This window comes from Salvelinus namaycush, chromosome 7 (genome assembly GCF_016432855.1).
Source record: "Salvelinus namaycush isolate Seneca chromosome 7, SaNama_1.0, whole genome shotgun sequence".
Classification (NCBI taxonomy): domain Eukaryota; kingdom Metazoa; phylum Chordata; class Actinopteri; order Salmoniformes; family Salmonidae; genus Salvelinus; species Salvelinus namaycush.
In genome coordinates, this window is record NC_052313.1 from 48,561,197 (window position 1) to 48,588,044 (window position 26,848).

Here is a 26,848-nt window from a genome sequence, read left to right on the forward strand (position 1 = left end):
CCATCCCACCACAGGTTTGAGCTGGACAGTGACATCATCAGCGGTGGTGACCAATCCCAGCTGTCCTTTTCGCAGGAAGAACAGACTCACTTTTCTGTCCCACAATCCACTGCACAGTCCCCCCACCCCGACCCTGAGAACGAAACCGTGCCCTCTTTCGCCTCCCAGTGGCAGAACGACCCCCTCTCTGTCTCTCGAGATGCCAGCGAGACCTCTGAGAGCCTCCGTGAGACGTCGGAGAGTCAGGAGGTCTCAGACCTGGGCAAGGAGCTGCTCATCCAGCAGTGTGGAGACCTCAGGGAGGAGGTGGCTCTGAGGGAGAGGGAGAAGGAGGTGGTGATGGAGGAGTTGAGGAGGAGCGCTGAGGAGCTGGAGGAGGCCAGGGCCAGGTGAGTGTTAGTGTGTACCTGTCTACCATATCTTTGTGTTGGAGAACTTACAGCTCATGTTCATGGTGTGTGTGTAGGTGGGCGCAGGTCTCCGAGGAGCTGCAGGATGCGCACTGGGAGCTTGAGGAGGAGCGAGAGAAGAGGAGGAGAGCTGAGGAGGAGGTCAGCCTGAAAGCACACGAGGAGGACAATCTGAAGAACAGACTCTGCACCTTAATGGAGGAGAGAGAGAAAGAGATGGAGAGACTCAACTCCTCTCCTCTCCTAGAGAAGGAGGGAGGTACCCTCCCCAGCCAGGAACGAGTGATGGAACAGCTAAAAGCGGAGAAATCTCTCCTCCTCGCTCGTCTAAAACAGCAGGAGGAGCTGCTCTCCTCTGTCCGGTTTGAGAAAGGAAGCAACAAGGAGAAAGAGGGGGAGCCGAGGGAGGTGGAGGAGGAGAAGAGTGTCCTCTTCTCCAGGTTGAGGCAGCAGGAGCAGCTGGTCTCCTCTCTGCAGGAGGTGAAACAGGCAGGAGACTCTGTCTCCTCTGAAGTCCATGCTCTGTTTGGACGACAGCTACAGTCACTACAGGTAGCTAGGAGCGTTCTTTTTCCTCCCTCACTACTTCTCCCTGTTTCTTTTTCACTTTTTCCTCTTCCTCCCTCTCCTCCCCTCTTCCTCCCTCTCACTCTTGTTTCTCCTCATCTTCCACTAGCTAATCCCAGTGTTCTTCTCTCCCTCTAATGGATTTGATTGGTTCTAATTGGGTCCAAGCTAATAACCTCGCCTCTCCTCTCCAGACCCATCGTGACCAGCTTCTAGCCCTGCTGGAAGAAACTAAATCCAGGCACAAAACCACCACCGCCCTCCTCAGTCAGAAAACCCTGGAGCTTGACAACACTCAGAAAGAGATGGACAGAGTCCAGAAGGAGGCGGAGACAGCGAAGCAGGAGGCGGAGGACAGGGAGAGGAGGATAGAGCAGACTGAGAGGGAGAAAACTGGGGTAGAGTCTGAGTTGCTGTGTCTGAGACAGAATCTGTGGAACCTGGAGGAGCTGCAGGGCCAGGGAGCGAGAGAGAGGGAGGAGGGCAGAAGGAGAGAGGAGGAGATGGACAGAACCACACGGAGGATGGAGAAGGTGATGGCGGAGGAGCTGGAGGAGTTCCAGAGACAGCTCCGAACCAAGGAGGAAGAGGTGAGGAGGAGGATGGTTGTGAGGAGGAGGATGATGATGATTAGACTATGATATGTATTTGAACCTGTTCAGGAAGTACTGAACATACATGATATGAATTCTATTTTTCAGGTGGAGGAGGAGAGGGAGAAGTGGGAGGTGGAGAGGCAGGAGAAGGACGAGGAGGTGCAGGGGGTGAGACGCCTGCTGGAGGAGCAGCGGAGAGAGAGGGAGCAGGAGGTGAAAGAGCTCCTGGAGCAGCAGATGCGGTCTGTGGAGGAGGCCACAGAGAGACTGAGAAGATCTCACAGTGAGGATGTGCAGGAGCTGCAGGAGAAACACCAGGAGGAGGTGTCTGAGCTGAGCAGCCGTCTGGAGAGAGAGCTGTGTGAGCAGAGACACAGTCTGGAGGAGGAGCAGAAGAGACAGATCAGCCTTATCAAAGAGGTACACACACACACACACACACTACAACAACCTATACGCATACCTGTGTGGTGCTTGTCATCCACCCTCTCTCTCTCGTTTTCTGTCTCCAGGTGAACGAGAGAGAACACCAGAGGATGCTGTTGGAGATGATGTCACAGCAGAGGGAGGAGCTTAGCCGTTTGAAGGCAGAGCTATCAGGGGAACAGAGGGAGAGCATGGAGGCAGCCCACCAAGCAGAACTACTGCAGATACAGGTACACACACAACTAGACACAGGTACACAGACAACTAGACACACACACACACACACACACAACCACCCCTACCAGGTTTTCCGTTAGCCGGTAATAGCCGGCCAGTTGTCCCAAAAAATAAATAATAATCCCATTGCAAAATAATTATTTTTACCATATTCATTGATGGAAATACCAGACTATTTAGTGAAATTCAATTAGCGCGTGTATTTTCGTTGGTTGTTATGCTTATCACACACGCACAGCATACAGATACAGAATCTAATATGAGCGGGAAATCTGTCAGTGGCGAGAGCTGCTGCTACAGGTCCTCAAACAGCTCATTCCTTCCTGCTGGAGTGAAACATGCTTTTATAAGCCCAATCATCGTGTGTTAAACGTTTTGATGGCCACGATTTTAAAAAGAGCTACTATTTTAATTTCTCAACTGGTAATTGTAGCTCGCTTCCCATTCGCCATTCAAGTACAATAGTAGGCAGGCTTCAATCCGTCACACTCCACTTTACAATGAGCTGGAGGCAGTATGCATTTGGGGAAAATATAGTTAGTAGTTTGAAACCTGAACGTTTTACTTCATATTATGAGGCATGTCTTGCATTGCTTCAAAGCAGAATCCGACCATAGAAACATGGAGGCCATTATTTTACAAAGACTTCCATATTCCATTGAAACCAGAAGCCTATTTATTTTTTACATGTTCTATTGGTTCTCAAATCAACTTTATGTCATTGTCCAGTAGCCAAAGGCACAATCCTAGTCATATTAGCAACCCATGCTAGTTCCTGCATCTTTAGATCTCCCCTCTTTGTAAATTTTGAACAGATATTTTCGTCTGTCAAATGAAACTGTTTGCATTTGTGGTGTGCTTTTGACAACTGTTCTCCTGCTAATTTGCATGATGGAACTGACATGCGTAGCCTACTGCTTTGGTGCGTTGCTGCACTAATAATTTGAATAAATAAGTTTATTCAAATGTTACGCTAAATTTTCAGATCTGTTGCATTGTCCTCATTGCTTTTTAACGTTTTTTTTTATTTTTGTGTTGCTTAGCCTACTGGTTGTATGAATTTGGGATCTATCATCCCACAACTATCCCAGTCTGCTTGGTATAGTCTATTTCTTTCTCCCACAGAACGACTAGCTGACCAATAGAATATCTTAACTTTTATGGTCAAGATTGACATACGCTAGTGATTTTGCTCTTCGTTACGCGTCTTGTTGGCTGAGGAAAAGTAATTGTGGCAGGTAATCTAACATCTCCAAAGTGCTCATCGGTTTTCGGTAAGGATGCATGTCGTTGCATCCTCAAGTTGCGTGTTCTGTTAAAGCTGCAAAATGTAACTTTTTGGGAGACCCGACCAAATTCTCATAGAAATGTGTGTTAGAGATCTGTCATTGTCGTTGAAAGCAAGTCTAAGAAGTGGTAGAGCTGTTTTATGTGCGGTATTTCTATGCTTCCCATTCAGATATTTCAGTGGTTTAGATGGTACGATGATGCTCTACACTTTACTTGCTATGTTACATAAACTGAAATTAAGCAAACTATTTTAATTTTAGCCACCAGGAAATGGCAGAGCGATCTTTAAAATGAATAACTATAATCTAAATGTGTTTTCTGTCATTTAGAGCACCGTGGGTGTACGCCTAAATTAGGTTGCGCACCCAATGCATATGGGTCAAGTAAATTTCTCATGTGTCCGTTAAATTAAAATACTTCCTTCAAATGTCCGGCGTCACATTTTCCTAATGTAAACCCTGCCCCCTTCCTACCTCTCTCTTTTATCTATCGCTCTATAGAGCCAACAGGCCCTGGAGCTGGAGGCGCTGCGTCTGAGCCTGACCAACCACCAAACGACCCAGCTAGAGCTCTCCCAGGCCAACCTGCAGCGGGAGCGGGAGGCCTCTCTAAGCGAGCTCCAGGCTTCCCTCAGGGAGAAGTGGGCCCAGGAGAGGGCTGTGCTGCAGGCCAGACAGCAATTTGAGGTGGAGAGGCTGAGAGCTGAGTGTGAGGAGAGGATCCAGCGAGAGCAGCAGGAGTATCAGAGGAACATGGGTGAGGATGATGGTAGTAGAATAGGGCCTTATCACTCAGATGCTCCAATGCATAGCTTTGTTTAACAAATGGACCTTCATCTGACCTGATCGATTAAACTGTCATTGGTGACCATGTTTGTCCTTGTGTGTGTAGATGCTCTGAGGCAGGAGTGTGAGAGTCGTCTCTCCCAGGAGAGAGTGTCCATGGAGGAGCGGCAGGCTACAGAAATAGTGGCCTTGAGGTCCCGGTGGCAGCAGGAGTCAGAGAAGGCCCAGTCAGAGCTCCAGACACAGCTGTCAGAGGCTCGGGTATCACTCTCCTCTACCCAGGCAGCCTTCACCCAGACTGGGGCAGATCTGTCCGAGGCCCAGGCTAGCCTGGAGGAGCTCCAGAGGCTGGAGGGGGAGCTGAACCAGGCCTGGACCGACAGGGACGCTGCTGCCCGTGAGTCAACTAATAACTGTTATTGAGTTTGTCCATATATTGTAAGGATGTTCTAAACACCTGATAAGGATGTTATGAATGTGTTATTGATTTTGTCCATATGTTGTAAGGATGTTATAAACAAGTGAGAAGGATGCTATGAATGTGTTACTGCTACTCTCCAGGTGCAGTAGAGGATCTGGTGTCCAGACATCAAGTGGTGCTGCAGGAGAGAGAGGAGAAAACACGGCAGCTACAGCAGGAGGTGAACACACACATACACTTCTGTTTCTGAGATTTGCTTCATGCTTTGGATGGTGCCTTTCCTAAACACTCTCTCTCTCTCGCTCCTTCCTCTAGGTGTGTCGTCTGCATGGGGAGCAGGTGACTCTGAGACAGACTTGTGACCAGGAGGTCTCTCAGCTCTGGGCTCAACTAGACAACATGAGGACCAGCCGCCAGGAACTGGGAGGTGAGTATACACACACACACACACTGGACCTATGCTAGAACATAATTTGTTAAGTAGTGCAAATTGGTTTGATTGGTCAACCAACCGAATTTCAGGTATTTTCTCTTTATCCATCTCTCATTTTCCTTCGCCTCGCTCTCCAGAGTTGAAGGAGCAGCTGCTAGCTCGTTCGTCGCGGGTGGATGACATCGAGCGTCTGAAGGTGGAGTTTAACGAGCAGAGGCGGGAGATCAATGAGCAGAACGAGGTCGAGCTGGAGAACCTGAGGAGGTACACGCACACACACACACCTATGCAGCTGAATGTGATCTACACACACCTATATAGGTAGGTACATGCACAAGGTATACAAGTGAACACACACCAATGTAAACCCATGCAAGTGAACACATACTTACACCCCATTAATGTGTACCCGGTCAGGTACTTTGAGCAGCGTCTGCGAGTAGCAGAGGAGAGCTACCGAGAGGAGATAGCCCTGCTGCAGCTGAGACTGGTGGAGGGAGCCCTGGAGGACTCTGTACTCAAGACCCAGGATGCTAGGTATGCTAATGTTCGTAGGCCTCTCTCGGCTAATCTGCCCACCAGCCGCCAATTACACACAATCTATAAGCCTGGGCCAGTGGTGGGCCATCTCACTGACCGCTGTCGTGTGTGTAGTTTCCTGTCTGAAGGGAGAGGGGAGGAGGAGAAGAACGATGCTCTGGCTGAGATCACACTGAAACTGGAGAAACACCAGGAGGCGTTTGACCAGCTGCGTATCCAGTTGGAGGAGAGACACACTCAGGAACTGTCTAACCTACGGTCCTCTATGGCCCTGTCCTACAGAGAGGAGCTGCTACAGGTACGCACACACACACCAGGGTTTTACCATTAACCGGTAATAGCCAGCTTTTGCCCCCCCCCCAAAAAATAATGATAAGCACATATATAAAATTCGCCCCGGCCAATTGTCCGGGAGAAATAGTTAAATTCCATAGGCCAAATGCCGGTATTCATTGATTGAAACATCTGTCGATGTAGCTCGAGAGCTGCTGCTACAGATCATCAAACAGCTCGTTTATTGCTGCTGGAGTGAAACGTGCTTTTATAAACCCAATCATTGCGCAACAGTTCTTAATGCAGTTTTGATGGCCATGATTTAAAAATAGCTTGTTATTTCTCATTTGGTAGTTGAAGCACGCTTCCCATTCACCATTTCAAGTGCCTAGGCAACTAGGCAGGCTTCAGTGAGTCACACACCACTTTGAGATGTGCTGGAGGCAGTATGCATTTTGAAAACATACTTAATTGTTTGAAACTACATATTATTGGGCATGTCTTACCTTGCTTCAAGTTAGCATAGCCAAAATCCAACCAAATGTGCATGCAATTATTTTATAAAGACTTCCATATGCCATTGAAACCAGAAGCCTCTTTCTCTTATGTTGGTACTACTTTCATTGTCCAGTAGCCAAAGGCACAATCCTAGTCATATTAGCAACCCATGCTAGTTGTTGCATCTTTAGATCTCCCCTCTTTCTACGTTTCTAACGGATATTTTCATCTCTTGAAATCACTGGCATTGACAAGTGTTTTCCGCTAACTGCATTATGGAATGAATATTCGCACGTAGCCTACTGCCTTGTGCGCATTGCTGCGTGTAGAATGTAAATAAATAATAGTTGATCAACATTTTAAGCGAAATGTTCTGATCTGTCGCATGAGCCTCATTTCTTTTGCATGTTTTTTGGGATGTATCCTAGGCCTACTGGTTGTATGAATTTGGTATTTATCAACCCACAACTGTCCCAGAGTCTGTCTGGGGTTGGCTATTTCTTTCTTGCACAGAACAAACTTTTCTTCTATGTGAAATAGTAGATTGACGTAGGCTAGTGATTTTGCTGTACGTTACTCCACTTGTTGGCTGAGGAAAGATACATGTGGACAGTGATTCCAACATCTTCAAACTGCGCATGGGAATTCTGGAATTCAGAGCACTGTGGGTGGACGCCCTAATCCGGTTACGCACCCAATGCATATTGGTCCGGTAAATTAAAATGCTGCCGGTCAAATGTCCGGCGCCACATTTTCCTAGCGTAAACACAGCGCACGCACACACACAGGCGCAGTCTCACCTATGATCAGGCCTAGTCTTTCCCTCACTCTTTCGTTTTCTCTCTAGGTGCGTTTGGACCTGACTGATCGTTACTATGGCGACCTGCAGGAGCTGAAGACTCGCCACGCCCTCGAGATGGAACAACTCCGCGCTAAACTGTCAGACAGCCATGTCAGAGGTATACGGACTCACACACACACACACACACACACACACACACACACACACACAAGCAATTGGAATATTCTTTCTCTTTCCCTCAATTTATCCTTTTCCTCTAATCTCTTCCACACAGAGCTGACGAGAGTGCGTATGGAGGCTGCCAGACAGGTGGAGGTATGAATGATGATAGTGAATGAATTAGATTCTGTGAATCGAAGTTCTGTTAAGTTTCCAGTGGGAGTAGGTTTGCTAATGTGATGTGAACAGGTGGAGGTGGAGCATAGGATGTGGTGTCACTCTGAGGAGCTGCAGACCAGAACGACCATGATCCAGAACCTGGAGACACAACTGGCTGCCGTGGCAGACACACACAACATGGAGCTACGCTCACACACTATAAAGGTACACACACACTGAAAATACACACACACACACACACACATACACACTGGAGGAACACAGACTCACAGCAAGTACATACAGTTGAAGTCGAAAGTTTACATACACCTTAGCTAAATACATTTAAACTCAGTTTTTCACAATTCCTGACATTTAATCCTAGTAAAAATTCCGTCTTAGGTCAGTTAGGATCACCACTTTATTTTAAGAATGTAAAATGTCAGAATAATAGTAGAGAGAATGATTTATTTCAGCTTTTAATTTGTTCATCGCATTCCAAGTGGGTCAGAAGTTTACATACACTCAATTAGTATTTAGTAGCATTGCCTTTAAATTGTTTAACTTGGGTCAAACGTTTCGGGTAGCCTTCTACAAGCTTCCCACAATAAGTTGGGTGAATTTTGGCCCATTCCTCCTGACAGAGCTGGTGTAACTGAGTCAGGTTTGTGGGCCTCCTTGCTCACACGCTTTTTCAGTTGTGCCCACACATTTTGTATGGGATTGAGCTCAAGGCTTTGTGATGGCCTCCAATACCTTGACTTTGTTGTCCTTAAGCCATTTTGGCACAACTTTGGAAGTATGCTTGGGGTCATTGTCCATTTGGAAGACCCATTTGCGACCAAGCTTTAACTTCCTGACTGATGTCTTGAGATGTTGCTTCAATATATCCACATCATTTTCCTTCCTCATGATGCCATCTAATTTGTTTAGTGCACCAGTCCCTCCTGCAGCAAAGCAACCCCACAACATGATGCTGCCACCCCTGTGCTTCATGGTTGGGATGGAAGCCGGCAAGCCGAAGAACCCTTTTCCTCCAAACATAACGATGATCATTATGGCCAAACAGTTATATTTTTGTTTCATCAGACCAGAGGAAATTTCTCCAAAAAGTACGATCTTTGTCCCCATGTGCAGTTGCAAACCGTAGTCTGGCTTTTTTATGGTGGTTTTGAAGCAGTGGCTTGTTCCTTGCTGAGCGGCCTTTCAGGTTATGTCGATATAGGACTTGTTTTACTGTGGATATAGATACTTTTGCACCTGTATCCTCCAGCATCTTCACAAGTCCTTTGCTGTTGTTCTGGGATTGATTTGCACTTTTCGCATCAAAGTACATTCATCTCTAGGAGACAGAACACGTCTCCTTCCTGAGCGGTATGACGGCTGCGTGTTCCCATTGTGTTTATACTTGCGTACTATTGTTTGTACAGATGAACGTGGGACCTTCAGGCGTTTGGAAATTGCTCCCAAGGATGAACCAGACTTGTGGAGGTCTACAATTTTTTTTCTGAGGTCTTGGCTGATTTCTTTTGATTTTCTCATGATGTCAAGCAAAGCGGCACTGAGTTTGAAGGTAGGCCTTGAAATACATCCACATCGGGCCGGGCGCAGTGCGCGCTAACCAAGGGGGCCAGGTGCACAGTGTTTCCTCCGACACATTGGTGCGGCTGGCTTCCGGGTTGGAGGCGCGCTGTGTTAAGAAGCAGTGCGGCTTGGTTGGGTTGTGCTTCGGAGGACGCGTGGCTTTCGACCTTCGTCTCTCCCGAGCCCGTACGGGAGTTGTAGCGATGAGACAAGATAGTAATTACTAGCGATTGGATACCACGAAAATTGGGGAGAAAAGGGGATACAATTTAATAAAAAAGAAAAAAAAGAAATACATCCACAGGTACACCTCCAATTGACTCAAATTATGTCAATTAGCCTATCAGAAGCTTCTATTGCCATCATATACTTTTCTGGAATTTTCCAAGCTGTTTATAGCACTGTCAACTTAGTGTATGTAAACTTCTGACCCACTGGAATTGTGATACAGTGAATTATAAGTGAAATAATCTGTCTGTAAACAATTGTTGGAAAAATTACTTGTCATGCACTAAGATGTCCTAACCGACTTGCCAAAACTATAATTTGTTAACAGAAAATGTGTGGAGTGGTTGAAAAAGGAGTTTTAATGACTCCAACCTAAGAGTATGTAAACTTCCGACTTCAACTGTACATACATTATTGTGTGAGTATGTGTGACAGCGTAATGAATTCTGACCCTGAATGACCATGTTGACCTGGATGTTTTTAGCTGAAGCAGAGCGTTGCTGAGGAGCTGGGTGTGAAACTAGCAGAGGAACGTAAGGAGGAGAGGGAGCGAGTGATGGAGGAGATGACCCTGAGGAGAGTGGAGGAGGTGCAGAGGCTCAGACAGGAGCTCCAGGAGGAGGGGGAGGCACGGGTCTCTGCCCTGAGAGAGGAGCTGGAGAGAGGGATGGCGGAGGAAAGGAGAGCTCTGGAGAAAGGGATTGAGGAGGCGAGAGCGGCGCTCATAAGTCTACAAGCCTCACTGGACAACGACCAGAGTAAGTACATGAAAAGGTTTTATGTAGTTCAACAACTCCCTTATTCTCCTGTCACTTCTGTATGGTCTTTGCCCTTTGTGTCTCACATGTCTCTCCCCCAGACCCCCAGGCGGTGGCAGTGAGACAGAGACTAGAGTCCCAGTACGAAGCTGAGCTGGCCAGGGCCAAGTCCACCATGGCTGCTGAGGTCGAGGAGCTGACCGCTCTGCTTCAGGAGCAGGGAGACCAGAGGCTACGCCAAGCCCAGGACAGGTGAGGCCTGGCTGGGGTAAAACACCCAAAGAGACTGGGGGGGTCTGGAGGGTAATGCTAGTGAAAGTTTGCCCATAGTAAACGAATGCATTCACAGAGCGAGTTAACGCTCTGTATCTGTCCTTTCGTCTTGAAATGAATCTGGCTGACCTATTCTGCATGTGTGTAGGTTCCAGGAGGAGAGGGGGGAGTTGGAGCAACGTCTGGCCCAGAAGGGTGAGGTTTCTCTCGGGGAGCTGAGTAAGGAACACATGGCCGCCATGGAACTCCTGAAAACCACGCTACTGACCAACCACACGAAGGACATGGACACACTACGAACCAATCACAAAGCAGAACTGGAGTCCTTGTTGGCCAATCACAAGGCTGAGCTCAAAGCAATGGCAACAGAGATGGCAACAAAACACAAGGAGGAGCTTGTTGTCTTGGAAACCAGCCTTGAATCAAAACGCAAAGCAGAGCTCGATCTCCTGGAGGCAGTCCTACAGGAAACCAACCAGGCTCAGCTAGAGGGACAGGAGGCGGAGTTAAAACACTGGCATCAGGAAGAGAGGGAGGAGCTGGAGAAGAGGATGCTGGGTAATATGGACACACTGGAGACCACGTACCTGAGGGAGATCCAGGTGAGAACATACACACACACACTGTTTTAAATCTTGTATATCTATATTCTACATTTCACATCTATTTTATCTTAATGTTCCCATATCTCAGACTCTGCGCGATCAGAAGTCTGCGCTTGAGGCGGAGCATATGCAGGAAGTGGAGTGTGAAAGGTCAAGGCTTAACCAGAAAGTGGAGCGTGATGGGTTGGAGCAGCAGTCCGTCATGGAGGAGCTGAGGAAGAAGCTGGCTCAGCTTCACATGGAAAAGTTTAGCGCCATGGCAACAGAGCTCAGCCACACCCACCAGGTGAGACAAGTGGTCATTTGATGTCAAGGAAAGATGCAAATTCACAACAGTAAAAAAAAGGGTCTTGTATATTCATTAGACAGTTCTGTTCTCTCTTTCTTGCTCTCTCTCTCTCTCTCAGAATGAGTTGACAATCCAGAAAGAGGCCTTAGAAGCTCAGTTGTCTGTCCAGAGAGAGGCCTTAGAAGCTGAGCACCACATGGCTCTGGAGGCCCTCAGGAAAAAAGTACTCATCCCTCATCTCTTGGTTGGTCTATCCATTAATCTGAGCATCTGTCCATCCATTCAGGTGTGTTTGATCTGGTTGTGTCTGTCCCAAGGTCTTGGAGTTGGCGCAACAGCACTGTACCGCCTTAGAGGAGCTCACACGCACCTACACCTCAGAGACACAGCAACTCAACACACAGCACCAGCAGCAGCTTCAGGTCTGACACACTTACACACCATCCCAGAACATCCCATTCCCCTTCTCAGTAGTCTTAATGCTGACTGTGTCTTTAATGGCATATGAAAGCGAAGGGATTACTCTCTAATTGTGCGTTCACACACTGTATTAGACGAGGGGTCATTGTGTGTGTGTGTGTGTGTAGGAGCGAAAGAGTGCGTCTGCGAGAGCGCTACAGGCGTGTCGCCAGGAGCTGGAGGAGTCATCGTCACGGCAACGGCTGCACTTCCTGGAAGAGGTTGAGCTTCTGAAGGCCCAAGCAGAGGGGAGACTTCAGCACAACATCATCCAACTGAAGGTGAGAGGAGGAGAGGTGGAGGAAGAGGAATGGACTTGCTGTCTGATAGGCTAGAGGAAATATTCATCGTATTGCTTGAAGCCACCAAATCCGAAGAGGAAGAGAGAGGGTGGGGAAAACGGCTTGAGGTCTTCATCAGCCTTAAACATCGCAATGAGCTATACAGGAACATATGTAACAGTGGTGGGTGTCTTTTAGGATACATTTGGGTTGAACGCATTCAGTTGTGATTATAATGATAATCAATCTGACTAGTTATCCCCTTTCCCTGTCTTGATGTCACAGTAGTCTGCCATTGTGCTCCATGTGTAGATCACTTTGAAACTGAATTCTGACAGATTACATTATATAATGGGGCTGGATTTTGGAGGTCTGTCTCTCTCTGTGTGTGTGCGCGCATGCATGCGTGTACACCCCAGCAAGACTAGGGTTAGCCCATGTTTGGCCAGTGTCCCATGAGATTTACACAACCATCATAATTCTTTCTTCATATAGGACGGTGTGTGTTTTTCGTATCGGTGGTATCCGTATGTGTATATTTCTGTGGGTGTGTGTTACTGCCACGTGAACAGTGGCTAAATGGGATGGATTTGAGCTTTTGAGCCTCAGATGCAGAAGGTTTTATTTTGTACACTTAAAAAAAACAAATGCATTTGGGCTGAGTGAGAGCTAGCAGTCAGTCAGTCTGAATCAGCTTGGGAGTTTTTGGTTGCAGTTTTAACATTGAACGTTGGAAAAGGGAGAGCTGTTACCCAATGACCTTGGTGTGAGTTTTAGAACAAGTTCTAGAACAGAAGTGCTGGCGGTCTGGACAGCATTACCAGCATCTCTTTCCTCTGAAGGCGGAGTTTGAGGAGCAGAAGGAGGCGGAGCTAGCAGAACAGAGGCAGAGCTTCATGTCTGAGCATAAGCAGAAGGAACAAAGCTACACCGACAAGATGAGCCAGCTCACTGCACAACTGCTACAGCTGGACACCGTGGTGTCACAGGTAACCCACACCACACACACCAGAGTATGTGAGCGTGCCCATTATGACTGGAGCGCGGAGCAAGATTCCCAAAGGCTGGAGCTTCGGCCTTCTCGCCCGCTCCAACTTCATTCCAGTAGCGCTTACTTCACCAGCTCAGGGCATGCCCGGCCTGGCATGCATTTGTAGTCTACTTGTGTGCAGCTATAGCCCCTTGCTTTAGCTACTGTCTGTTTGCTGAATATTTTCAGAAACAAACTGATAAAACACACGGGTGCAAAATCAAGGTGACTTCTAAAGATGAGGAGCAATAGAGGGGAGTGCGGTGATGTAACGTTAGTGTCCACAAATAAAGAGTCATTGTAGAATCTGAGAAAGCATGATGGTATACTTACTACGTGCACATGCTAAAAGAATAATGTAGGTGGGTAGATATCGAGGTGTCATTGTAGCAAAGTATTTATAAACAAAGAATCGGATTTCTTAAACGTTTTATTAATCATACAATCGATCATAATTGATTTTGTCCCAATATGCCTGGCATATTCCCACGTTCAAAGAGCTTTGTTTTGATTGGGTTATTTTGCCTTAAAATCTTTCGAAAGGACATGGTGTGCCAGAGCGGTTTTTAGCGGTAGGAAATGACATTGCGCGCCAGAGCTGTTTTTAGCGGTAGGAAAGGACATGGTGCGCCAGAGCTGGTTTTAGCGGTAGGAAAGGACATGGTGCGCGTGGAGCGCCAGCATGAGCGAAGAGTGGGATTTCCAACCACACTGTTAGTATGAAATTAATTCTGTGGGCAAGACCAGACAAGCCCAACTATCAACAGACCGAGGGAGGGGAGCACAAAGGGAGAAAGAGTGGAGAGAACAGGAAAATGAGAGAGTATGGGAGAGAAGATGGTGATATATGAGTAGAGGAGACAGAGGGAAGAGGATGGTTGTGGTGGGAGACTTGCAGGAGGAGAATAAAAAGAGGATGGTTTTTTTATCACTCTTAACGTCTAGAAACACACTCTCACAGTCCTGTGGCTCTTCTAAAGGGATTATCTTCCTCATTAATCTCAATACTAATCCCGTGTGTGTGCGGTCTGGCGTGCACACACTCTGCTGTCTGGATGTAAATCTCTAATCTCATCATGCATAATGGCATTTCAGTTACATGCACATTGGTCCATTTGTTTATTCTAAAATGATTTTCATTCATCTATTCATCCATCCATTCCTCCCAGTATGTTCATCACGGCAGAGTTCCCAAGCTAACCATGACTGACAGTTCTGCTTTCTATCCAACCTTATTCACAGACGATCCATTCTATGCCAATGCTATTTTAACCCCCCCCCCCACCAGGGGTGTGGATGTGTTTTTTAATAGTGTTTGTTTCCATGGATCAGGTAGTGTGGGGTATTTGTGCTCCAACAACTACCCCCCCTTAGGGATATGGGGGGGACTGTTGCTAAGGCAACTAGTGTTGGTGGTTAGACGGAGGGAGAAAGAGAGGGAAGAAATTGTAAGAGCACGAGTGAGACTGCGGAAGAGATGGAGAGAGGAGCCAAGTAAAAGCTTTGGAGAGGTAAAGGGATTGAGAGGGACAGGGGGAGAGGGAAGAAATGGGAGGTGGAGGGAGGGAGGGAGTTCAGATTTCAACTCACTCCCACTAAATGTTTGTGTTGAAGCAGAGAGCTGCTGCCTGCCAGGCACGCAGGATTACACCATTGTTTGTGTGTCTCTACGTTTGTGTGTGAGAGTGCTTCCTGGAAGGCTAAACAGGCAAATCTCAAACTAATGCTGACTGAAAATGGAAACTGTCCATTTCTCATTCTCTGATTGGACATTACAAGACACATGGTTCTGCTTTTGGTCCTGTTATGTAAAGGGAGTGTGATGTTGAATGCAACTGTGGTATCTATGACTGGGAGGACAATTCTTGGATCACGTCTAGTGATGACTGGTTTCCTGTCTCTGGTTTCTCTTCTATCTGGCTCTCAGCTGCACACGGAGGTGTGTGTCTGTCTTTGTCTCTGTCTGTCTTCTGTATTGGCACTGCTGTGCTATGACACCTCTCTCTCTCTCCAGCTGCGAGCGGAGGTGGGTGATCTACAGGGGGAGTTGGAGGGGAAGAGGTCAGAGATGGAGACCCTGGATACACTCCTCCAACGGCGAGAACGAGAGAGTCAGGAGGGAGGCAACCTCCTCAACATGCTTACTGAGGACCTACACACTGCGAAGGAGGAGAGGTGAGGCTGTCTGGATGAATGTAGGCCTGACAATGATCAGCTAGAGTGTATGCTTCATTTAAAAAATATATGCTTTCGAGTTAAAAAAAATTTGGGGTGATTTTGTTGGTCTCGTCTCACTTTGACCTCTAGGCACACTCTCCAGTCAGCCAATGAGAGGCTAAAGAAGGTTCTGATTGAGGTGGTTCTGAGCACCATGGCAATGGAGGAGCTAATTGGCCGCCGGGTCAACGCCTGTGTCGGGGTCAGAGGTCATGATCAGGGTGAGAGGCCAGGAGAGGAAACAACCAATCAGGAGACAGGTGGGTGGAATCTAACAACTGGACCTGTGTCCTTGATACATTTATGACAGGAAGTGAACAAGTACACACTTGGGAAGAAAGGACTGATAACTGTGTGTGTAATACCTGACCTGTCTCCTCTTTCTGTCGCAGACATGTCGACAGGTGATCTAGATCTCTCTCAGCGTGTGTGTGTGAGCCTTCTACTGACAGAGTCCCAAACAAACTCTGGAGGAGAGGAAGCAGCCCTGGGAGAGAAAGCAGCCCTGGGAGCCTGCAGCCAACTACGCCACTCTGTGGACACACTCCTGCAGCTCCTCACACGCGCTAGCACACAGGTAACACACACACACACACTAGCTTGTCGGCATGCAGTGAACGCTTGAGAGGTTAGTGGGGGGTCAACACAACATTCTATGCATTGAATTTGCATGAAGCTCAGCCACTGATCTTTGTGTTCCTCTCTGTCTCGCTCTCTCTTTTTTTGGTCTCTCTCTAGTTGGAGGAGTCTTGTTCTGTCCATCTGTCTCTGGAGGAGAGATTTTCCCAGGGCCGTTCAGACTCCTCCCAGATGCTGCTCCAACACCAGCTCGTATTGGATCAGCTGGACCAGGAAGCGGGGCTAAAGAGCAAGCTCCAACTGGAGCTCCACAAGGCCGAGGGTCTGTAGAGATACTGTGTCTCCATGTGTTTTTAGAATCTTTGTTTGTAAAAAGTGTGATATTCATGTATCTGTGTGTGTATCCTGTCTTTGTGTGTGTGTGTAGGTCTGTTGGAGGGCTATGTGGCTGAGAAGGCTACTCTGGAAGAATCTCTACAACAAAAGGAGGTTCAGGAAGAACGGCTTGTTGAGGAGCTGGAGGGCCTCCGGGCGCAGCTGCACCAGAAGGAAGCCCTCACCTCTGAGCTGGAGGACCTCAGGGTGCAGTTGCAGGAGCTCAGCGAGGAGCACAGTCTCCTCCAGCGCCAGAAGGTCCATCTCACCGCCGGACTGGGAGAGAGAGAAAAGGGTGAGGAAGGGGATAGATGAGAGAAATTGTGGTTTAAGCTTAACTGGGATTGATTATGTTGCATATGTTTTGTGTACACGTTAAGTCCTGTTCTTAGTTGTCTGTTCTTCCTGTAGGGTCCTGTCAGAGTATAGAGGGGGACACAGGTTTGTCGCTCAGAGTTCTGTGTGTGTCTGTTTGTGCATTTTAAAAACTGCCCCGTCTCATTTCTTATACAGAGTCCATGGCATGGGGATTAGTGTGTGCGTTTCGATTTAAGCAGAATGTTTTTTTGTGTGGTTGTATTTGTTTGCTATGACTTGTGGCCATGTTTTTTTTTTTTGTTTTTTTTTCTGACCAATTCTATACTTAACCTTATCTATAGAAAGTGAATGTTTGGAAGGATTGTGTGTGTTCCTAACCACCTGTGTTGTGTGTGTCTAAAGGACTCCTCGTTGAGGCAGATCGTCTGGCCCAGGAGAGGCTGTGTGTGCAGCGGCAGGCGGAGAAAGACCGCAGCTCACTGTCTCTGCGCCTCAGGGCTCTGGAGACCGAGCTAGAGGAACAGGAGAACCAGGGCCTCACGGCGGAGCAGCAGCACAGGGCTCAATCAGAGGACCTCCAGCAGCGAGTCCAGGCCCTCGAGAAACAGCTCAAACACAACAGGCAGTTTATAGACGTAAGTGTCACGCTGTGCTGAAATGTATGGATGTGTAAAACACACACTTGCACACACTCAAGTTTATCTCTGTGTGTCTCCAGGAGCAGGCAGTGGAGCGGGAGCATGAGAGGGATGATTTCCAACAGGAGATCAGAAATCTGGAGGCTCAGCTCAGACAGCCAGCCAGACACACTGCTGGGGCCAGCAAGGGCCAGCGGGTAAGACACACACACACACACATCCTTACCTTCGTGTATTGTCGTGTGTTAAGTCTTTAATACTGCAGTGTTTAGTCAAGACAATATCTGATGTTTAGTCATTATAGATATTTAATGTTTCTAATGTTTGAGTTCCTGCTCCTGAATGGACCTGTTGCTGACTGTTTGTTTTGTTTTATTTCATGGAATGCTCTAGATTGAGGACTTGGTTCTGCAGGTATGGAATCTCACCAGTGACTCCTAAAGCTACACCTCGACTCCTCTGCATGCCCCCACCGCGTGTGTGTTGTGATCACACCTGCGTGAATAACTGATACATAATCATTGAAGATACATCTGCCGTTAGAGCACCGCCGCGTCTCTCTCCTTTTCATCTCTCCATCCTCCTTTTCTCCATCTCGCTCTATCATCCTCCTTTCCCTTCCATCCCTCTGTGCTGTGTGTTGCTGCTCTGTCTCATGGCTTCAGTAGTTGTAGTGGCTGCAGACCCGGAATGGCTTTAGTAAACCCGTCGTACAGCTTAACATGGGAAACCCCATAGTACCCCTGGCAACTGGAGCCCTGACAACCGACATTACCCCCCTGTGTTTCTTTCTCAGGTGGAGAGCCTTCAAGCCCTCATCAGGGACAAGACAGAAGACCACACCTCCCTGCTGGCAGCCAATCAACAGGTCCAGCTCGAGGTTGCTGAGCGCAATGAGGAGATTGACAAGCTGGCTGGGCGAATTAGGGAGCTGGAACAGGCGTTGCTAAGCAGCTCCGAGAGCAGCAGAGCTGTCAGTCAACTGGAGCAGGAGCTGCACAGAACTCGGCAGAGAGAAGAGGAGCTCACACAGGTAAACTCTCTATCACTCACTCACTCTCTCTCTCACACACACACACACTAAATTACTCTCTCCCCCTCCAGGATAAGGAGTCATTGCAGCAGCAGCAGTTGTCAAATCGTCTCCAGATTTCAGCGCTGCAGTCTAAACTGGACGAGACCCGTCACTGTTACCGTGACAATGCTAGCACCCCCGACCCCATCCAGCTTCTCCGAGACACGTTGGACACGGCACAGCAAGACCTGCAGGACAAGGAGCAACAGGTGTGTTTCCAACCTCAACACCTGCTTTAGTGAAAGGCCTAACAGAGCTTAACTGCTACCTGCTGGCTAGTGTATAGAGATCTTTGGCCAGAAAAGATTAGTTTGCTTGGTTGTATTAATTTTTTAACGTGTGTGTTCTAGGTGTGTGTGTTGGTTGGTCAAATGGAGGAGACTCAGAGAGACCTGACCATAAAAGAGGCGGAGTTAAAACACCTCACACTCCAGCTGGAGCTCCTGACCAATCAGAACACGGATACCATCACCCAGCTTCACGACCAAGTCGCTTCTCTCCAAGTGGGTCTGCTACAGTTTTCAGTCATGCTAGTACTTGTTAGTCCTCTCTTACGCCAACAATGATTGTCCTACTGTGTTCTAAATCTCTTCCCTGTGTCTCTGTTTAGGAGACCGTTTCAGACCTTACCTTTCGCCTGGAGGAGAGAGAGATAGGAGAGGAGAAAGAGGAGGAGAGTCTCCCATCTGCTCTGTTAGAGGAGAAGAATGACGAGATAGACCACCTGACCCAGGAGATACACAAGCTGGAACTGGAGCTGGACACAGCCAGGGACATCACGGTACACACACACCCACCCATACACACACAGACCTCCATAATCCAGCCCTGTTATATAATGACATAATCTCTGAGAATTCAAACTACTGTGACCTCAATGTAGTACACACACAATGGAACTGTCATTATTTTTGCCTGAACTGGAAGCCATTCTCCCGGTCTCTCTACAGGCCTTCCAGACAGAACTTGAAGACCTCCGCTCCCAGGTGGAGCACCTCCGCTGTGACATCATGAGGGTGCGTCAGGACAAGCAGGAAGAGGAGGAGCGGCTTCACGAGGTCATCAGCACGCTACAGGCGGAGCTAAACACCCTTGGCCCCGCCTACCACGAGGTCAGCGACCTATCACAAGAGGGTGACAGTGTTAACCCTTCGCCTACTCCCAGCCCGGAACCTGCCAACTACCCCCAACCAGAGAGAGGAGGACCGAGAGGAGGAGAGGGCGACAGTCTTAAGCAGGAGATGCGTCTCCTCCACTCCTCTTCTCATTCTCGTTCTCTTCGTTCTCGTGTGGAGGCCCTGCAGGGGCAGCTGGAGGTGACGGTGGGAGAGAAGGAGGCGATGGAGAGACTGCTGCTCTCTCAGGAGGAAGAGTACAGAGGACAGGGGGAGGAGCTGGGGAGGAGGCTCAGGGAAGAGCGGGAGAGAGGGGATGAGGTAAAGAGAGAACTCAATCTAAAAGAGTCTGAACTTGAAGAGGTGAGAGCCAGGAAAGAAGGGCTGGAGGAGGAGAGGGATGCAGCTGTGGAGGAGAGTGGTCGCTGGCAGGCTCTTGCCCAGGAGACTAACTCCCTGCGATGGGAGAAAACTCGGCTAGACTCCCTGGTCCTGGAGCTAAAATCAAGGGTTGAAGAGCGGGAGAAAGAGACTGAAGCCCTTCTACAGACCGTGGTGGCTGTCGAGACAGCGAAGGCTGAACTTTCGTCAGAACGCGAGGCCCTGCGGAAGAAGGAGTGCAGACTCCAAGAGGAAATAGAACGCCTCCAGCAGGAAGTGACCTCTCAGAGGGCCTGCCTCCAGGAAGTCAGCCGTCAACTAGAGGAGAGGCGAGCCAACCAGGAGGAGGCTCAGAAGGAAGTGCTGGTAAGTGGCGGCAGCGTCAATCCAATCAGATTGACTCAACATGTGGCATCAATTTAAACACATTTCTTTCTAGCCAAGTAGGAGTGGTGGTATATTTAGTAGTATTAGTTATTTGTAGAATTAGTTGGTAGGTAAAGGTTGACACAAAGGATAAGTTGTCTGCTTTGAAAGCCTGCCTTTGATGTTTTCATTCGAACTTGAGTAATCATTCCATTTAGCCTCTCTAAGCCTAACTTGCAACCAACCCTAAGTAGCTTTCACTATTTAAGTATTTTGCTGTGTCAGCTCAGCTCCCTCTACCCCAGCTGGCTATGGTTAAAGAGGGAGAGAGTGAACGAGAGATTGACTCTTTGGAGAAAAAGCATCTGCTAAATGGTATATGTATAGAGGGGGAGAGACTAAGAGTGGGCATAAAAGAGAGAGAAACTACAAGATGTTGATGTGTTGGCACCCAACAGAAGAGTGCTACACATAGAGGAAGTGACCTCATCAGAAAGAGGAAGCCAGGAGTGGTCAGAAAACAGTTCCGTGTTGTGAAGTTCTTTCACTGGCATTTACTTTCTTTCTGAACATGGAGAATGGAGTATAGTTTTCTTGCCATGTGTTCTGGAATGGGAGTTGCCAAGCACTATTTTATTTTAAACACTCTTGGTGAACAGTTTGCTACAGATTTGTGTTTGGGGAAAATAGTGATGGTGTTGAGTAGGGTTAGTCGCTCAGCATTTTCTGCACATTGTGGGTCGGAAGGGTAAGGGATTTGTGTTGGTGTGCGTTTTGCACATGTTTCTTGTTGTCTTTTCAAGGTTTTTAGTGCTGTTCTTGAATGAATCAAAGCCCTGGATAATAGGTTGCAAGAAGGATCTTGTGCAAAGAAGACGGATTACATAATTGATGGTGCTGTGTTGATATTGATCATACTGATGATGATGAAGGCTGTTCTCTTAGACGTGTGCTGAGGAGACTCTGGCGAAGGCTGACGCTGCCCTGAGACAGAGGGAGGAGGAGCTACAGAGACTAGGGGCGGAGCATCAAGCCCTGGGGACAGAGTTAGCAGCTGTGAAGGAGGGTCTTTGCTCCAGCACAGAGAGAGCTGAGAAACTACTGGAGGAGGGACAGGTACGGTGTGTGTGTGTGCATTTAAACTGAACATGTAAAAAAAAAAAAAAAAAATGTTTTTAAGGACTGTAAATAACACTGTTTTCTCTTATTTCATTCACGTGTCAATCAGACCAAGGACCGGGCCCTGGCTGACCTGGAAACCAATAACCAGCATCTGAAAGCGGAGCTCCGGGGCCTACAGGAAGACCTGGCCGTGCAGGAAGAGGAGCTAGCCTATCAGCAAGGAGAACTGCTGCAGCTCAGACAGACCTGCAACCCGCACAACAGACAGACACACTCATTGAAGGGTGAGTACACATTCAAGCTGCCTACACAGACAATGGTGTTTCTCTGATGAGTGCAGAGCTGTTGGATGACTGTGATCATCTTCCTCCTCCAGACGTCACGCCCAGAGGATTCCAGGACGGTGTGTCTCGCAACGGGTCCCTGAGTTCTCCCGAGGTTCTCCGTCGACTGGACTGTTCTGAGGAGAGAACCAGAGAGGACAGGTTCCACCCCTCTGTTCTCCACGGTTCTAGACTTTCTGACCTCAGTGCTTTAAACGGCACAGGCCTGGAGCTCCAGGCTAAAGCCTCCCCCAGGGGAAGGCAAGAACAGTCCTGCCCAGGGACAATCAGCCCAGAGCTGGGCACACACAGCACCCACTCCCCTGGGTCCATCTCTGGCTCGGACAACCTCTCCATGTTGGACTCAATGGACGCTGACAAGGTGGGTGGAAAAAGTGTTGGGAAAAGTGTCACACACACACACACATATATTAAACCTCTCTCACCTGTCAGGTGCATGAGCTGGAAGCCCTGGACCTGACGGCCCCTCCCTCATCTCTTGGCTCCGCCTCTTCTCTGTCTGCAACGGACTGGGCCAGTGATGGATATGGCAGCAGTAAGTCTGTTTGTCTGTCATTTTGTTGGTCTTGTCTGTCTGTGTTCATGTGTCTAACCTGTCTCTGTCTTTCTCTCGGTCGTGTAGATGTCAGTTCAGAGCTCGGTGTAAGACTCAAGGTAGAGTTGGAGCAGACAGAGAGGCTGGACGCACAGTTCTTGGAGTACCTGCGTTGTCGAGGCATGAACCCCGCAACCAACACACACACAGGCAGCGCCGCCGGGAGTATGAGCTACAACGACGAACTGTTGTCTCCTGAACTACAGGTATGAACACACACACACGCCTTAAATGTTACAAATGAGCCCTATACCAAACTATGTGTGTGTGTTTCCAGGGTGTGTTGAAGAGAGTGTACCAGGAGAGCTGCAGGGTTCTCGCCCTCTCCCAGCGTAACGCCCCCTCTAACCACCTCTCATTGGACCAGACGATCTGTCAGTTAAACTCTAAAGCTCCTCCAATGAGTTGGGAGCAGGAGAAGAGGGCGTTACAGGAAACTGTCATCGCTCTGAGAGAACTGCTCTGTCGGATGGCACAAAGACCGGTGAGTGTGTGTGTGAGATGTGTGCTTAACTTCTGCATGTGTGCATACTGACCCTCCTGTGTGTGTTTTAACAGGAGAACTCGGTGGATGCTGGTTGGAGCAGAGGGCTGCAGGCTGCAGTAAGGAGTGTGTTTGACTCTGAGAGGGCAGGGCTTCGCTCTGAGCTGCAGGCCTTTCTCTCCTCCCACCCTGAGATGGACTCCATCCACCTGCTCCGTCAGCTGGAAATACTGCTACAGAGACAGGTGTGTGTTTTGCGTGAGAGTGGAGACCACTCCAAACACGAAGGCAGTCCTGTATACTGTAAAAAAAAAAAAAAAGCTTCACTGTATCTGCTTAGCTTAATTGAAAGGGTTAAAAAAATAACGCTCTCCCCTCCCTCGCTCTGCCTCATCTCTCCAGGAGGAGCAGCAGCGTGTTGTGGATCGTCTGCTCTCTGCAGACAGACACGCTCTGCAGCTGCAGCACTCCCAGGGGGAGGAGTCATCTAAAGGGGAGGTGTTATCCAGGCTGAGGGCAGAACTAGAAGAGAGCAGAGAGCAACTTAACTCCTCCCACAGCACCCAGCAGGAACTACAAAACGAGATCCGCAAACTCGGGTATACATACATACATACATTATTGTATGCACACACATTAATAAAAATACTGATGTGTGTGTCCTCTCCCAGACTGTGTATAGAGGACTGTGAGGAGGCTGTAAGGATGGAGCAGACCAGAGTCCAGGAGCTACAGCAGGAGCTGGACCAGGAGAGAACTCTCACACACCTCCGGGAGAAGGAAGAGGAGCAGCAGAGATCAGAGGTCGTGACCCTGAGGGGTCAGTTGGACCAGGAGAGGACGACCTCTAGTAACCTCCGACAGGAACTCCAGATAGAACTCTCCCGCGGCCACCTCCTCCAATCACAGCTCGACACACGGCTAGCCGATGCCCACAAGGAGCTGGAGGAGGAGTGTGCCCGTTCCGCCCGGCAACTCGACACTTTCCAGTCACAGGAAAAGAGTCGGCTGGAACACTTCCTGAAAGAGGCTGAGTCCCGCCTAGCCGACGCCCACGTGAATGAACTGGAGGAGGAACGCGAGCGCTCCGCCTGGCGTCTCGATGACATCACACGCAGACAAGAAGCGGACGCGTCCCGAGACAGGAAGTTCATCTCGGAGCTCCGCTCTCAACTGGAGCAGGAGAGGAGGCAGGGGGAGGAGCTAGCCACCGTGACAGATGGGCTGAGGGCGGAACTTCTGCAGAAACGGAGGAGAGTAGAGGAGGAAGAGAGGAAGAGGAGAGAGGAGGCACAGAGAGATCAGGATGCTGCAGCCCGCCTCCGAGTTACTATGGAGACACTCAAGGAGCAGAAGCAGGAGGCTAGTCGAGCATTGGAGACGGAGAGAGAGCGTTCTGGTCGCTTAGGGGCGGAGCTCAATGTGCTGAGGGAGAGGCTTCGATCGGTCAATGACGAGGAGAGGGAGCGGGAGGAACAGAGGGAGAGGGAGAGGAGGAAGGAGAGACAGGAGCAGACGGTGAGAGAGAGGCGACACGAGAGAACCAGCAACAAACTGGTGAGATTTTCACACAACATTTTAGCATTGCCTGTCTGACTTGTAATACAACTGTGTCTCAGCCACTTGTATGCCATCTTTTTCTTGTTTACTTTCCTGTTTTCTCTTCCCTCTCTCTCTGCAGTGTGAATTGGAGTTATTGCGGCAGCAGGACCAGCAGAGGATGAGAGATCTCCAGCAAACTCTGGCTGAGCTAGAGAGGGAGGAGAGAGAGATGGCCACAGAGAGACTGTCCAACCGACACCAGTACAACTCCAGCCTACTCCAACTCAAGAATAACACCTCAACTGGGCCAGACCAGACCAGCACAGCCCTATACAACCACCAGGTACCAGAAATGGCTGATCATAGCTTGGCCCATGCATAGCAACATGAAGCACTGGGAGACGAGCTAGACGACAGTGTTTTAAATGTATTTATGGTGTTTGGGGGGGATTTGCGACAACAATAAATGAGTTTGATAAGGACCATGATAACCAACTTCTCTCTCCCTGCAGTCTTCCTCTTCTTCCTCGGCGCTGGGGGAGAGGTTGTCGAGGGAGAACTCTGACCTGTCGGCCCGCGTGAAGGAGCTGAGTCAGGAGACAGTTAACCTGAAACGCACCCTGTCCTGTCTGGAACGACAGCTACGACAGGCAGAGACTGAGAACCGGCCCAGCACTGACCTCAGCAACAGCAAGGTGAGCCACACGCACAAACTCACGCGCACACACACTTGACCTCTGGGTTGAAAGTCCCCATGGATCATCTGGTGTGAAGTCCCTTGTCTTGACGTCCCTTTAACCCTGTGTTTGTGTGTCTGTCCCTCTATTCCAGCGACTGTATGAGCGCTATCTACGGGCTGAGAGCTTTAGGAAGTCTCTGGTCTACCAGAAGCGCTACCTTCTGCTGCTGCTGGGGGGCTTTCAGGACTGTGAACAGGCAACTCTCTGTCTTATTGCTCGGATGGGGGCGCACCCCTCGCCCCCCCACGCCCACACACACTCTCCCCTCTCACGCTTCAGAGCTGCAGTACGAGCTGTCATCGCCATCTCACGGTGGGTTGGGTGTTGTGTTGCTCGTGTGGGTGGGTGTTATATGTTAGAGCAATGGGTCATTGTGTCATGCATGTTAACCCTTCCCTGTCCTTCTCCAGACTGAAGTTCCTGACCAGGAAGTGGCAGAGAGTCGTCAGGAGAGGAGTTACAACTGTCACTGTCAACGGACACAGCACAGGTGCGTGTGCGAGACATCCAGAGCGATGAAGATCGGATTACCAACACACTGGCAAGGTACATCGACAGTTTTTGTAACCTTTCTATTTCTCTCTCAGCTTCCAGGACTGAGGTTTTGAGGCAGCAGCAGCCACTGGCCAATCACAACTCCTCTCCACCTACTAGAGACAGCAGCCCCACCTGTAAGGGTGTTGTCTCACCAATGAAATCACCCTTCAGGCTGCAAAACCGGTACTGCTCCTTCCATAGTAAACATCCATTCATTTGAGGGGAAATCTCTTAACGACATAGCTTGAGATTTAATTTCTTTCCTTTTCTCTCTTCCTCTTGTCTTCTCTCTTATTCTCCCCTCTTGTACCCCCTAGAGTGTATTCCAACCCGGTCCTGTCCTCTGAGCGTGCTCCGTCCAGTGTTCTGTCCCAGGATGCCGAGCGGTCTCTGACAGACTACATCCACCACCTGGAGAATGTACAGCAACGCCTGGGGGCTGCACGTCCAGGTACACACACACACACCCTGGTTACACTTAATGGTTGAGCACTCACTGAATGAGATGGGGGGGGGGGGATCAGAGATGACAGGGAGAAAGAGGGGCTTTAGCTTGGTGATGGCATCGTACCACGGCAAGTCCACTACCCACAATCCCCGGGTAAGGGGACGGCATTGTTACCATGGACACACTTCCTCTCTGACAAACTGATCAATCAATCTCACCACCTCCAATCCCATCTCCTGACCCAGTTAGCAGGGGTTACTTAGCCCCGCCTCCAAGTTCCCCTGATATGATTGGCTATCGGCAGCGGTGGCTGCAAGAGAACAGGACATGGCTGTACCTCAGCTGTCTGTCCCCCATCTACCGGTACGGCCCAGGTGAGGACCTAACTACAAGTACCAGAATACACTTCTTCGTTAATATCTCCCCACATCACCCTCACCATACTGAACAAACTACAAGTACCAGGATGCACATCTCAGGGTAGGGAACAATCTGGTGTAAGCAGGCACGTGTGGGTAGTCACTACGTAACTATTCATTGGACCATTGTTCATTTTAGAATGGCTTTCTTCTGTACTGAGGTGTCTGTGGAAAACACTGAGTGTTCATATGTTTGTGTGTGAGAGGGAGTGTGTTTGTTGCCCTTTTATCTGGTTCTGACACATTGTTTTCTCTCTCCTCCAGACTCTTCATCTCTTCTCTCCTACCACAAGAAGTCTGACTGCTGAAGGAAGGAATGAAGCAATGTATGAATGCCTCCTTTCAATGCAACATATTTATGATCCATCTTTGTGTTCAAATATACAAGGGAATGTGTTTGTCTAGTATCTGATTTAGAAAGTTTTTTTTTTTAAGACGAATAAAAAAAAA

At 48.8% G+C, this 26,848-nt stretch overlaps 1 protein-coding gene across 1 annotated transcript in view; it reads left to right on the forward strand.

The window, feature by feature from the left end:
- LOC120050773 (pericentrin-like) overlaps nucleotides 1–26,627 on the forward strand; it is a 34,685-nt gene extending 8,058 nt beyond the window's left edge. The window contains exons 6-56 of the mRNA XM_038997325.1: nucleotides 15–389; nucleotides 467–962; nucleotides 1,172–1,567; nucleotides 1,679–1,993; nucleotides 2,086–2,229; nucleotides 4,027–4,282; nucleotides 4,418–4,708; nucleotides 4,873–4,952; nucleotides 5,048–5,159; nucleotides 5,303–5,429; nucleotides 5,583–5,702; nucleotides 5,820–6,003; nucleotides 7,324–7,435; nucleotides 7,553–7,593; nucleotides 7,687–7,821; nucleotides 9,893–10,166; nucleotides 10,268–10,418; nucleotides 10,588–11,041; nucleotides 11,133–11,330; nucleotides 11,452–11,556; nucleotides 11,651–11,755; nucleotides 11,921–12,073; nucleotides 12,916–13,062; nucleotides 15,118–15,278; nucleotides 15,411–15,580; nucleotides 15,713–15,897; nucleotides 16,059–16,221; nucleotides 16,327–16,569; nucleotides 16,995–17,227; nucleotides 17,311–17,427; nucleotides 17,624–17,644; nucleotides 18,027–18,263; nucleotides 18,335–18,514; nucleotides 18,656–18,808; nucleotides 18,916–19,086; nucleotides 19,256–20,167; nucleotides 21,113–21,283; nucleotides 21,396–21,573; nucleotides 21,666–21,994; nucleotides 22,066–22,168; nucleotides 22,256–22,434; nucleotides 22,506–22,712; nucleotides 22,787–22,957; nucleotides 23,115–24,269; nucleotides 24,394–24,597; nucleotides 24,767–24,949; nucleotides 25,086–25,306; nucleotides 25,405–25,484; nucleotides 25,582–25,714; nucleotides 25,849–25,982; nucleotides 26,225–26,627. Of these exons, the coding sequence (XP_038853253.1) occupies nucleotides 15–389; nucleotides 467–962; nucleotides 1,172–1,567; nucleotides 1,679–1,993; nucleotides 2,086–2,229; nucleotides 4,027–4,282; nucleotides 4,418–4,708; nucleotides 4,873–4,952; nucleotides 5,048–5,159; nucleotides 5,303–5,429; nucleotides 5,583–5,702; nucleotides 5,820–6,003; nucleotides 7,324–7,435; nucleotides 7,553–7,593; nucleotides 7,687–7,821; nucleotides 9,893–10,166; nucleotides 10,268–10,418; nucleotides 10,588–11,041; nucleotides 11,133–11,330; nucleotides 11,452–11,556; nucleotides 11,651–11,755; nucleotides 11,921–12,073; nucleotides 12,916–13,062; nucleotides 15,118–15,278; nucleotides 15,411–15,580; nucleotides 15,713–15,897; nucleotides 16,059–16,221; nucleotides 16,327–16,569; nucleotides 16,995–17,227; nucleotides 17,311–17,427; nucleotides 17,624–17,644; nucleotides 18,027–18,263; nucleotides 18,335–18,514; nucleotides 18,656–18,808; nucleotides 18,916–19,086; nucleotides 19,256–20,167; nucleotides 21,113–21,283; nucleotides 21,396–21,573; nucleotides 21,666–21,994; nucleotides 22,066–22,168; nucleotides 22,256–22,434; nucleotides 22,506–22,712; nucleotides 22,787–22,957; nucleotides 23,115–24,269; nucleotides 24,394–24,597; nucleotides 24,767–24,949; nucleotides 25,086–25,306; nucleotides 25,405–25,484; nucleotides 25,582–25,714; nucleotides 25,849–25,982; nucleotides 26,225–26,463 (11,404 nt within the window). The 3' untranslated portion in view covers nucleotides 26,464–26,627. The remainder of the gene's footprint in view (nucleotides 1–14; nucleotides 390–466; nucleotides 963–1,171; nucleotides 1,568–1,678; nucleotides 1,994–2,085; nucleotides 2,230–4,026; nucleotides 4,283–4,417; nucleotides 4,709–4,872; nucleotides 4,953–5,047; nucleotides 5,160–5,302; nucleotides 5,430–5,582; nucleotides 5,703–5,819; nucleotides 6,004–7,323; nucleotides 7,436–7,552; nucleotides 7,594–7,686; nucleotides 7,822–9,892; nucleotides 10,167–10,267; nucleotides 10,419–10,587; nucleotides 11,042–11,132; nucleotides 11,331–11,451; nucleotides 11,557–11,650; nucleotides 11,756–11,920; nucleotides 12,074–12,915; nucleotides 13,063–15,117; nucleotides 15,279–15,410; nucleotides 15,581–15,712; nucleotides 15,898–16,058; nucleotides 16,222–16,326; nucleotides 16,570–16,994; nucleotides 17,228–17,310; nucleotides 17,428–17,623; nucleotides 17,645–18,026; nucleotides 18,264–18,334; nucleotides 18,515–18,655; nucleotides 18,809–18,915; nucleotides 19,087–19,255; nucleotides 20,168–21,112; nucleotides 21,284–21,395; nucleotides 21,574–21,665; nucleotides 21,995–22,065; nucleotides 22,169–22,255; nucleotides 22,435–22,505; nucleotides 22,713–22,786; nucleotides 22,958–23,114; nucleotides 24,270–24,393; nucleotides 24,598–24,766; nucleotides 24,950–25,085; nucleotides 25,307–25,404; nucleotides 25,485–25,581; nucleotides 25,715–25,848; nucleotides 25,983–26,224) is intronic.
- The last annotated feature ends 221 nt before the right edge of the window (nucleotides 26,628–26,848 follow it).